General features: G+C 41.3%; 1 protein-coding gene across 1 annotated transcript in view; it reads right to left on the minus strand.

Annotated features, from left to right (window-relative positions):
* Positions 1–2,770: 2,770 nt before the first annotated feature.
* The window catches only part of LOC140196960 (scavenger receptor cysteine-rich domain-containing protein DMBT1-like), a 38,072-nt gene continuing 28,336 nt past the window's right edge, over positions 2,771–12,506 (minus strand). Inside the window, exons 6-10 of the mRNA XM_072256897.1 lie at positions 11,827–12,132; positions 10,882–11,013; positions 9,201–9,287; positions 9,028–9,114; positions 2,771–2,826 (exon numbers count right to left, since the gene is read on the minus strand). Coding sequence (XP_072112998.1) covers positions 2,771–2,826; positions 9,028–9,114; positions 9,201–9,287; positions 10,882–11,013; positions 11,827–12,132 — 668 coding nt within the window. The remainder of the gene's footprint in view (positions 2,827–9,027; positions 9,115–9,200; positions 9,288–10,881; positions 11,014–11,826; positions 12,133–12,506) is intronic.

Raw genomic sequence — 12,506 nt, forward strand, 5'->3', positions numbered from 1 at the left:
TACTTCTAGTGCGTAGGTGGCGGGGTTGGTGGGGGCGGGGGAGGAGGCTAGGGGATTTAACATTTAACTGTCATTCACTCTTTGGGGCAGTTCTCTGCTTTCGTAGATGTTTGAGAAGAAAAAGACTTTCAGAATGTAGATTGTATAGATTTCTCTGAAATTAAATGTACCTATTGAACCCAGTTGAAAGCTATTGCACGAAGGGATAAGGGCAGAAGGAAAGAGATGGGAGCTGAGAAGGAAAATAGACAATAGGTGCAGGAGTAGGCCATTCGGCCCTTCGAACCAGCACCGCTATTCACTGTGATCGTGGCTGATCGTCCACTATCAGTATCCAGTTCCTGCCTTATCCCCATAACATTTGATTCCACTATCTTTCAGAGATCTATCCATCTCTTTTTTGAAAGCATCCAGAGACTTGGCCTCCACTGCCTTCTGGGGCAGAGCATTCCATATATCCACCACTCTCTGGGTGAAAAAGGTTTTCCTCAACTCCGTTCTAAATGGCCTACCCCTAATTCTTGAACTGTGGCCTCTGGTTCTGGACTCACTCATCAGCGGGAACATGCTTCCTGCCTGCAGCATGTCCAATCCCTTAATAATCTTATATGTTTCAATAAGATCCCCTCTCAGCCTTCTAAATTCCAGAGTAAACAAGCCCAGTCGCTGCAATCTCTCGACATATGACAGTCGCGCCATCCCGGGAATTAACCTTATGAACCTCCGCTGCACTCCCTCAACAGCAAGAATATCCTTCCTCAAATTTGGAGACCAAAACTGCACACAGTACTCCAGGTGTGGTCTCACCAGGGCCCTGTACAGCTGCAGAAGGACCTCTTTGCTCTTATACTCAACCACGATGAAAATGTGTTGAAGGCTCGATGGGGCACATGCCACATATTGATCAAATATATGCCAGCATTCTTACGCTCATGGCGGGAGGCACTGGTGACAATATAGAGATTACGACCTGTAGTTCCTTCTATTTATCGATAAATGAAGGGTTTAATGTCCTCCCACTGGGAAAATGCTCTATTCTCTGCAAAGAAACTCGACGAGTGAACTACTGCAATGTCCCTCCTGATGGGTCCAAAGTGTCATTTACCTCACTTCAGGGCATTAGTAATTTTCACAAATTCTGCTCTATCGAAGCTCTTGTTTTTCAAAAAACATTATTATGAACTTTACTGAAGTTACCGATTTAATTTCAGGGTCACTTTCATGGTTCGCTGTCATTCAGCCATACACTCGAATACGGCCAAAAGAAACAGCGTTCCGCCGGGGCCAGGGTGCAAAACACAGTGTCAATAGTCACATCCAGCTCAAAGCACATATAACACATCAAATAACGTAAGCAGTAAGAACACAGTCATATAAAAAGCCCAAATCCCTGACGATCACGGCCTGTAATCAATGGTGCTTAGAATATGTTCTGAGGTCCCGCTCTGCAAGAACAAAAGCGCAGCGCTTCACATGACGTGCTAGTGAAACCGATCCAGCTTGTCTTTCGCCGAGCGAACATGGAGGGCAACATCGACGCTACAGTCTGTAAAATTAGTCATTTATTAGAACGGCATGAAACTAAAACGCATGAAAGATTAACCGAGATTATTGTTTCTATTTACCTTGGGATACGTTATTGTATTGTTCATTTAATTATGTGGTAGGACAGATCATCCCTCATGACTATGACGTGTATTCATGCACGGTGCTCTGTCCGTTGACAGATGCTGGATTCTTCGGGAAGAAAGAAAATAGAGGTAACAGCAAGCACGGCTGTGATTCATAAAACCGGTTTGAAATATATGCATCTCCATTTACCTCAACTGTAAACTAGTTCCAGTTTTTTTAAAATAGTAGATCAATATCTGATTATCAAAGCAAAATTTGAGAACGATCTTCAAAACTCTGTTATTCTAATGTAGCTCATAAAAAATAGAGAAATCCTGAGGCTTATAAGTGCGGACGCTGTGAACAAATAAATAACAGCTGAATGACATACCAATCATCTGGCAATTAGAAAAGATATTTCACAATTTTATCCATCAATGCATACTATTGGTATGCCGAACTTATTTCAATTCTACGCCATTAGGACATGGAGAGTCCCAAGCCCGGCTCCGAAAGGAGAAGGGTTGGACATGGTGTTAGCAACCCCATTTGGTAAACAAACTCAGAGCTAATGAAGCACCAGCAAAAGCTCCAAAGATCTCATCGCAAGGAGAGGAAGGATCTTCGCCTAGAAGATGGGCTAATCTGTGAAATACTTGAAATCATGGCCCAGGACAGAGGACTCTGGTGAGAGACTGTCGGCAGCCTATGCCCCAGTAGGTGTGTTGGGTTTAAGAAGGTCATCCATTCAAAAATAATCAAGAGAGGAGAAACATATTTCAGCAAATGTATTTCAAGGACCGATGCATATATTAAAAGAGCAAAGTCAGAAAACCTGCATCATTGGTTGAATAAACTATACCAAATATAACGTGCTAGAGGATTAGCTGTGTAAAAATGCGAGACATTTACAGACAGCGCTAAATTCAATTTAAAGCCGTTTTACATTTTGCATCACTGGTATCTGCCAAACTGTTCAGAAGTTTTGCTTTGTTTTCCACTCAGGAAGGGTCTCACTTCAAATCACAGAGGGGGTTGAATTCCATTTACAACTTTACATTAAATGAATTACAAAACATGCAGGGAAATTGCACGGTGGTTGCAAATGACCATAAAATGTTCAATCTAAATGATTGTAATTCGCATTTCTTCAAGCGCATTATTCAATATCGTCAAGTTCTTCTCCGAAATTTTCGTCAAGCGGCAAAGGGGATTCTGAAAAGTGAGAGACAATTGCTGAGTGTATTGCAGAAAATGCTGCCACAACACATTGAATAATGTGAAATTAACTTCCAATAATCCACATTAAGTACCCATTCGGCTCATTCTCAACAAAGTATTTCTCTCTACCTCCAGAGATCTGAACAGTACACATGTTGCAAATAGGAAACAACGACAGAGAAAACTTCTAATCGTGAGCAGATTAGGTAGCAATGTCCGACACAGGAACAAAGTTAGCGTGACCATAAGACATAAGAGCAGAATTAAACCATTCGGCCAATCAAGTCTGCTCGGCCTGTGTAATGCTGATAAAACACCACCATTATACACCATTATATCTTTGTTCTTATATTCATGTCCTCTCACGAATGTTCACATTACATTTGTCTTCCTCACCACCGACTCAACCCTATAGGTTAACCTTTACGGAATCCCACACAAGGCCTGTAAAATCCCTTTGCAACTCTGAATTTTCGAATTTTAGTTCTGTTAGAACATAGTTATGCATGTACTCCTTCGGGTAACTTGTTTAATCGCTCTGTAGACACTAGACACTAGAATACTACAGCACAGTACAGGCCCTTCGGCCCTCGATGTTGTGCCGACCCATATATTCCTTAAAAAGTACTAAACCCACAGTACCCCGTAACCCTCTATTTTTCTTTCATCCATGTGCCTGTCCAAGAGGCTCTTAAATACCCCTAATGTTTTAGCCTCCACCACCATCCCTGACAAGTCATTCCAGGCACCCACAACTCTCTGTGTAAAAAACTTAAAACTTTAAACTTTAAAAAATCTTCATCCCATTTTCAGCATCAGGACGTTACTCTCAAGCCCATTCCGAATTACGTTTTACAACGTAAAGCTCAGCCTTGGCCTTGTATCTCCCTCGTCCTGCTGTGAAATCATGAGCAAACTTCTGCTCTCAAACCGCTGCAATGGAGGTTCCCAAGCCCGGCTGCGAAAGAAAGAGGGTTGGGCATTGGTTTAGCAAACCCATCCTGAAAATGCCCAGAGCTAGAGAAACCTCAACAGAAACTACAAAGTCCTTATACCTGGCGGAGAAAGGATCTATATCGGGAGGGGATACACCAAGGGATTACCTGAAAAACTGGCCCTGGACTGAGAGCTCTTGCAAACTTTGTCAGCAGTCTATGTCCCAGCAGAGCTGATGGGCTTAATTAACTAAGCTGTTCCCAAGAACGTTCCCCAGTCATTTCAAAACAGGATTGCACAACAACTGGAGGGAAGCTACAGTGGTGACAGTACGCTTCATCAGTAGCTTTAATATTTGGTGATATGATTGTTGTCTCAGAGATTTTCTGTCGGAATAACCTTGGCAAGAGAAATCAATTGATCTACCAGTAATCGTTGCATAATTTTCCTGAAAGATATCACTGTTGAGGGTGGAGTTATTCAAACAAAGGAACTCCTGTTATATCGATGTTGTCCACAGTCTACACCATTGCCAGAGTAGCTCATATCCAGGCAAATAGAATGCAAACAACACCAGCAACTTTGATGTGTGTTGCTCAAATAGAATGCATCCATTTTGCTCATGATTCAAATATTGTGGACGAGCCTCAGGAGTCTCGTCATCGCAGATTTGTCAGTCTCCTTACAACTCTTGTAGTCACACTGCATATGTGTAAATTACTATGTCGAGTCTAACTAAAGGAGGAACAATGCTGAAACTGATTTTGGAAATGAGGACAATCAGGTGAGTAACCACTCAGTAGGAGACAATACATGGAGAAATGCTCATCATAAAGTTTAAGGTAACCATGGAAATGGTAGCCACTGACCTTGCCTGAGATCATTAAACGAGACCTAGCAAACTATAAAGTGATTAAGCAAGAACTGGAGAGAGTTAATTGAGAGCAGCTATTTTAGGGCAAGTCCATATCGCAGATGTGGAGGGTGTTTGAAGACAAACTGCACTGACAGCAGTGAGAGGGAACGACAGGATGGCAAGGTAAAGGAACCTCGGATATCGAGAGAGCTGGTATGTTTAATCAAGCATAGAAAAGAAACTAAAATAAAATCGATTCCTCAAGATAATAAAGAAGATGGGTTCTATGGTTTGATATATTACTTCTCCGTCTTTCTGTATTTTATGGCTATCTAGTGAAGGCATTTCTTAGCGTTATATGTACTTACATTTTTTGATAATAAAATGAACCTTAGATTCTTTGAAGATTGGAAATAACTAATGAAAAGGATTCGGAGATCCATCAAGAGTCATGAAATGACATTGAGAAGCAGAATGGAAGAAAAACTTAAGACATGTTATATATAAAGCAAGAACAAAATAGGGAGAGGGAATTGGAGTAGCAAATTTGTAAGGAGATAGCAGATATTTGTAGTCAGCATAAGGCTGTGATTGTGGGAGATTTTAATTTTCCACACATAGACTGGAAGCCGATTCTGCAAAAGGGCTGGATGGTTTGGAGTTTGTAAAATGCGTGCAGGATAGTTTTTTTTTTTTGCAGCAATATATAGAGGTACCAACTACAGAAGGGGCAGTGTTGGATCTCCTGTTAGGGGATGAGATAGGTCAGGTGACAGAGGTATATGTTGGGGAGCACTTCGGGTCCAGTGATCACAATGCCATTAGTTTCAATATAATTATGGAGAAAGATAGGACTGGACCCAGTGTCGAGAATTTTGATTGGAGAAAGGCTAACTTTGAGGAAATGTGAATGGATTTAGAAGGAGTGGATTGGGACAATTTGTTTTATGGGATGGATGTAATAGAGAAATAGAGATCATTCAAAGGTGAAATTTTGATGGTACAGAATCTTTATGTTCCTGTTAGGTTGAAAGGAAAGAATAGAATTTTGAGAGAGCCATGGTTTTCAAAGGAAATTGGAAAATTGGTTCGGAAAAAGAGAGATATCTACAATAAATATAGGCAGAAGGTAGTAAGTGAGGTGATTGAGGAATATAAAGAATGGAAAAAAGAATCTTAAGAAAGAAATTAGAAAAGCTAAAAGAAGATATGAGGTTGCTTTGGCAAGTAAGGTGAAAATAAATCCCCAGGGTTTCTACAGTTATATTAATATCAAAAGGACAGTGAGGGATAAAATTGGTCCCTTAAAGAATCAGAGTGGACAGCAGCTATGTACGGAGCCAAAAGAGATGGGGGAGATTCTGAACAATTTATTTTCTTCTTCGATATTCACTAAGAGGAAGGATATTGAATTGTGTAAGGTAAGGGAAACAAGTAGGGTATTTATGGAAACTGTGACGATTACAGAAGAGGAAGTACTGGCGCTTTTAAGGAATATAAACGTGGATAAGTCTCTGCGTCCTGACAAGATATTCTCTAGGACGTGGAATATCATGTTTGACAAATCTTAATGAATTTTTTGAAGAGGTTACTCGAAATGTTGACGAGGGTAAAGCGGTGGATGTTGTCTATATGCACTTCAGTAAGGCCTTTGACAAGGTCCCACAAGGAAGGTTAGTTAGGAAGGTTCAATCGTTAGGTATTATATATTGAAGTAGTAAAATGGATTCAACAGTGGCTGGATGCCAGAGAATAGTGGTGGATAACTGCAACACACATCAAAGTTGCCGGTGAACGCAGCAGGCCAGGCAACATCTATAGGAAGAGGTACAGTCGACGTTTCGGGCAGAGACCCCACGTCCCGAAACGTCGACTGTACCTCTTTCTAGAGATACTGCCTGGCCTGCTGCGTACACCAACAACTTTGATGCATGTTGCTTGAATTTCCAGCATCTGCAGAATTCCTGGTGTCATGGTGGATAACTGTTTGTCAGATTGGAGGCCGGTGACTAGCAGTGTGCCTCAGGGATCTGTACTGGGTCCAATGTTGTTTGTCATATACATTAATAATCTGGATGATGGGGTGGTAATCTGGATTAGTAACTATACAGATTATACTAAGGTGGTGGAGTTGTGGATAATGAAGTAGATTTTCAAAGTTTGCAGAGAGATTTAGGCCAGTTAGAAGACTGGGCTGAAAGATGGCAGATGGAGTTTAATGCTGATAAGTGTGAGGTGCTACATTTTAATAGGACTAATCAAAATAGGACATACATGGTAAATGGTAGGGCATTGAAGAATGCAGTAGAACAGACGTGTCTTGGAATAATGGTGCATATTTCCCTGAAGGTGGAATCTCTTGTGGATAGGGTGGTGAAGAAAGCTTTTGGTATGCTGGCCTTTATAAATCAGAGCATTGAGTATAGGAGTTGGGATGTAATGTTGAAATTGTACAAAGCATTGGTGAGGCCAAATTTGGAGTTTTGTGTACAGTTTTGGTCACCGAATTATAGGAAATATATCAACAAAATAGAGAGAGTACAGAGGAGATTTACTAGAATGTTACCTGGGTTTCATCTCCCAAGTTACAGAGAAAGGTTGAACAAGTTGTGTCTTTATTCTTTGGAACGTAGAAGGTTGAGGGCGGACTTGATAGAGGTGTTTAAAATTATGAGGGGGATAGATAGAGTTGACGTGAATAGGCTTTTTCCATTGAGAGTGGAGGAGATTCAAACAAGAGGACATGAGTTGTGAGTTAAGGGGAAAAAGATTAGGGGTAACACGAGAGGGAACTTCTTTACTCGGAGAGCGGTAGCTGTGTGGAACGAGCTTCCAGTAGAAGTAGTAGAGGCAGGTTCGATTTTGTCACTTAAAATAAAAACTGGATCAGTATTTGGACACGAAAGGAATGGAGGGTTATGGGCTGAGTGCAGGTAGATGGGACTATGTGAGATTAAGCATTCGGCACGGACCAGAAGGGCCGAGACGGCCTGTTTCCGTGCTGTAATTGTTTTATGGTTATATGTCACAAAAGAATTACCAGGGAGAGGTTTGAACCTCTTCAAGGATACAGGAGGAAATATGTACTTGGACGTGTAGGATGTGTAACTGACTGCGCGTTGGTATCTACGAAGGTGAAGGATAAGAAGGTTTCTAATGTGCTATAGCATTTGGATAAAAAGGGAGACGTATTGTTGGATCTATTGAAGAAGATGAAGGCAGATAATTTCCACCAAGCACGGTGGGAGATAAACCATAGACCTGTTACTTTCACGTTAGTTGCAGGGAGGATATTGGAAAGCATTCATAGCGATAGGATTTATCAACACAGACTAATTAGGAAGAGTTATCATGACTTACTGCTAGAGAGGCTGTGTCTTATTTGACTGAGATTTTCGGGTAGGCAAAGGTAATAGATGAAGACAGATTTGAGGAGGATGTCTGTATGGGAATTATTGTGAGGTGTTTGACTATGTCTCACAAATTGGGCTCAACCTGAAGAATAAAATGTACAGGATCAATAGTGACTTGTCTGTTTGGAATCGGAGAGGTTTTCCCACAGACATAGAGAAAAAGAGTATAGTTCTCTTTGGGAAATTTAGGCTGGAGGTCTAATCACTACTTTAATTAGTTTTGCATAATATCGTGAACCAGAAGTTCCACTGTTGCACTGTTGCATGTTCTATGGACCGTTCAGTTGACTACGGCTAATGTTAATGGGAGATGTAAAAATTCTGCCGCGGTTGAACGCACACATTTTGTTTTTACAGTCTTTCTTCCAAGATTAGGTTAATATCATGACACATTTCTAGAAGCCGCTTTATTATGCATCCTCCAAACAAGCCAGGGATAGTTTCTTCTGTCATATCTTTAAATCTATCACCCACTGTAATGAGTTACTTTTGTGTTTGAGGAAAGTAATTGCATTTCAAAGTTTACGGTAAAGCATCAGAGATAAAAGCCTCAATAACCGTAATAGTTAACAGGTACGTCTTTGAAAGAAAACGTGATCGAATTGTGTGCATGCTAACGAGATTTGCGAACAGAAACGTCAGTATGTCGATTGAGATATTTCTGATGAAACTACTTCGATTTGAAATATTGTCTCAGCTTTTTTGTTGTCCCTGTTTTTCATTGCCTTTGTAGGTATTGCCCAATGATTAGATTTCCCGATATTTTCCATACTTCTCTTGGTAGTAGACTCGATGGGCAGAAAGGCTAAAATCTGCTCCAATGCGGTATGGTATTCTCATTCAAATTTCCTCAATCTGCATTTGATTGATTCCATTTAAATTATTTTCGTTGCTGTGTTTTGTAATGTCCCTGTGTCTGGTTCTAAGACCATGACTCATTTCGCTCTCTTCTGATGAGACTATTGTGGGGTAAAATTTTATCGAACTTACCTTCCATCTCTTCATTTTGGTCGCCATGCAAATCACCGACCAGACAATATTCTAATTTCTCTGCTGAGCTGATGGATTGGAAATCTCCTGATGAAAGAAAAAAACTGGACTTAATATAAAATAATTCACTCACATTGAAAGATAACTGATGCATACTGTTTAAATACAATTACCGACTCCAGGCCCTGTCTCCTGAATGGCGATCTCCTCATAAAACGGCTCAGCAAGCTTGTGTGCAGAAGGCCGTGACTTCTTATCGCCTGAAATATCAAAAAGGGAAAAGGGAATTTATCCAGTGAAGAAAACGTGGTGGTGGTGGTGGGGGGGGGGGGGGGGGCGGGGAAGAGAGAGAGAGAGAGAGAGAGAGAGAGAGAGAGAGAGAACAAACGCGTACTCGTGCATGCACGCATAGTTGCCGATCTATCAAAGATACATGACTTATAACATACTTATAAGGTACTGGGTAGTGGTTCCATATGTCACTCCTACAGAGCGTGACGACCCTGCCTTACACGAGTTCCGGGCTCAGCTGGCTCCGGCTGACAGAACCCGGTATGGGCCCCTATGCAGGGTTACGGACCCTGCTGCCTTGTGGGCATCTTCCGGAGAAGAGAAGGCTAAGGAGTAAACCCTACACGAATCCGGAGTGGAACCCCTACGGCGGTTGGATAACGTATCACCTCACCTCCCGGCAGCTCCTGCAGCCAAGCTGACGCCAAATGTACTGCTTCGTATCTCCATACTCCAGGCGGGCGCATCCATTGGACACTTAGACAGCCATTACATTATTACATATATTACTTAATTAACATCCTCCCATTTTATCAATTCATTAAAATATCCCAGAAACATTCTTCGCAACCCTCCTTCGTGTGATAGAATTAAAAATAGAACTAGCAATACTGTGCCTTCATCATATTCATCTGCATAAGTTCCAAAGTGCAGTGAACTAACAATGCTTCCGTCATCTCAACCACACTGAAATATTTGTCTGTACTAACTGCTCTCTGTTAATCAGACCATCTTCAACATCCAGCAGTATTCAGAATTGTCGGCTAAACATTGTGTAAGCGGACTAGTGTTTTCTCTCTGTAGTGATGGACGATAAGAAGTGGCTGTTTGAGGCATGAAAAATGATAAGAGGCATAGAACAAGTGGATAGAATGAGTATTTATTCCAGGGCGGAAATGGAAAATACGAGAGAGCATAATTTTAAGGTGATTGGAGGGCAGTATAGGGCAGAGGTTTTTTTTTACACAAGTGGGAGTGATACATCTTGATACGGGTGGTGTTGGAGGCAGATACAGGATGGACACTTACAAAACATTAAGATAAACGTACAGGTGATAGAAAAAAATAGAGGATAATGTGGCGGGATGGGGTATATCGAAATTAGAGTAAGTTAAATTGTCGGTGCATCATCGGACGCAGAAGGGCCTGTACTGCGCCGTAATGCTATGAGTTCAGTAATAATGTCATCCCAATTCCCAGAATGTGTTTCTTTCTGCAACAACCTCCCCGTTACTTCCATGTGCTGTTTCGTCCGTCCATCCAGCGAGCAGATAAGTCTGACAGCATCATTTCGCCTTACATACGCTGCATTCAGCAGTACCCTTCAAGCTGCGTTGTGGCGCCAACTTGTATTTTCTAGCTCATCTTACCAAGGAAAAAATACATTTACAATCCACGCTTAAATAGTCGAGACCTGAGTATCCTAGACAGCCATTTAGAGTCTACCTATGCGTTTATGGACTCTCAATTCATGCAACATACCATATAGCAAAGAATCAACATGATGAATGTTAAATTAGTTCATAGTAATTCATGAAGGCTTATGAGAATAGATTTACCAACCATTCTGGAACTGTCTTCGTTGGCGTTTGATCAGGTAGAGAGAAACGATGACCAGAAGAGAACCAAGAATGAAAGGGATGGCGTAAATGAAGGCTCTCAGATTTGTGAAAGTAGGAATATGTGACTGGTGATCTGAAATAAAGACGTTAAACAAATTTAAATATATTTTGTCAGGAGAAACACGGAAGCGCATGGCGTCAGAAACCTTGGTTGAATTCCACGGCTGCCGGAAAGTAGATTGTACATACATCCCCGACAGCCTGGTTTTTCTCCGACTTTCCAAAGGTGTAGGGGTTATTAGGTGAATTGGTCACCTGACTGTAATTGGGCGGCGCGGTCTTGTTGGGCCAGAAATGCCTGTGATCGTGAAGTCTCTCCCAGTAAATGAATTTTAAAACATGCCTTTCATTAAATCACTGATTCAGCTATCAGAGCAGACAAAATTTGTCAGTCTGCTTTAAGTGACATTTCCATGCGTTTGTCAGGATTTGATTTTAAATTTGAACATTATAATGTTAAATATAATCTTAAAAGTACTGCTCAGTGAAGATAAAGGTATATAAATACTAATCTCACCCAGGATTTTTCCGGGAATTTCGAAGTAGTGTGAAGATTTCATTCGAATACCAGCGGCGTCACAGGGGTGCAAATAGAGCGTAAACTTTTAATAGGTAAGGAGATGGAAACCTGGATTTAAAACATGGGCTTCAGGGGAAATAAATGCTGAAGAAAATTACGGATATGCATAGGAAGAAAATTGTGTTGAACATAGATGTAGAACGGCACAAGCAGCTGAGGACTAGGACAACCAATGCTGGAAAGGTGAATTTTGTGATACTCGTTCAAAGATATCAAGGTTTCTTCTAGGGTTGTGTTAAGAGATTGGGATATGACGAGAAAATAAGTGGAATTGACGAAAAGTCGCAGAAAAATTCGATTACTGACCAGAACATATCACTCCGACGGTTTCTTTGTGCCCACAGTCATGACGATGCAATGTAGAAAATTGGCAATCCGACAGAAAATTCTCACTCCCTTTGCATTTGACCTCGTCCATCAAAATAGTGCCGTTTCCAAGGGGGAATAGCATCCCCCCAGAAGCCAGGACTGGATCCCCACAGTTTAGTTGGCGACAGACGACAGCAGCATCGTGTCTGTCCCATGAATCGTCACAGACCGTTCCCCACGTCCCACTGAAGAAAACTTCAATTCTGCCAGAGCAATTATCGAACCCCGCCACGAGCCGCAGGTCTGAAAGAAAAGACGAACGAGTTTTTATTTGAGAATTAACTTATATTGGAAGTCCTATGTACCCACTTCTCCCTCTCAACTTCTAGAGATGAGTCATGTGTTTAATGTTTTGCGCAGCTAATTGTTCGTGGATGCAATCGGACAATGAAGTTGAAGAACAACATTTTCGATAGAATATGTTGATCAACTCTGATGTTGTCAATATTTTCATTGAAAACAAACATGCATACAGGTATGTAATATCCTATATTGCCCTCTCACGCTGGAATTCAGAATGCAGCAAAAGATGTACCAGGATTTGTAATGACGTCATTATACTCTTTGCATTGAACGCTGAAGTTTTGTTTGACATCTGAGCCATACGCCGGTAATGT

The sequence above is a fragment of the Mobula birostris genome, chromosome 4 (assembly GCF_030028105.1).
Source record: "Mobula birostris isolate sMobBir1 chromosome 4, sMobBir1.hap1, whole genome shotgun sequence".
NCBI classification, from domain to species: Eukaryota; Metazoa; Chordata; class Chondrichthyes; order Myliobatiformes; family Myliobatidae; genus Mobula; species Mobula birostris.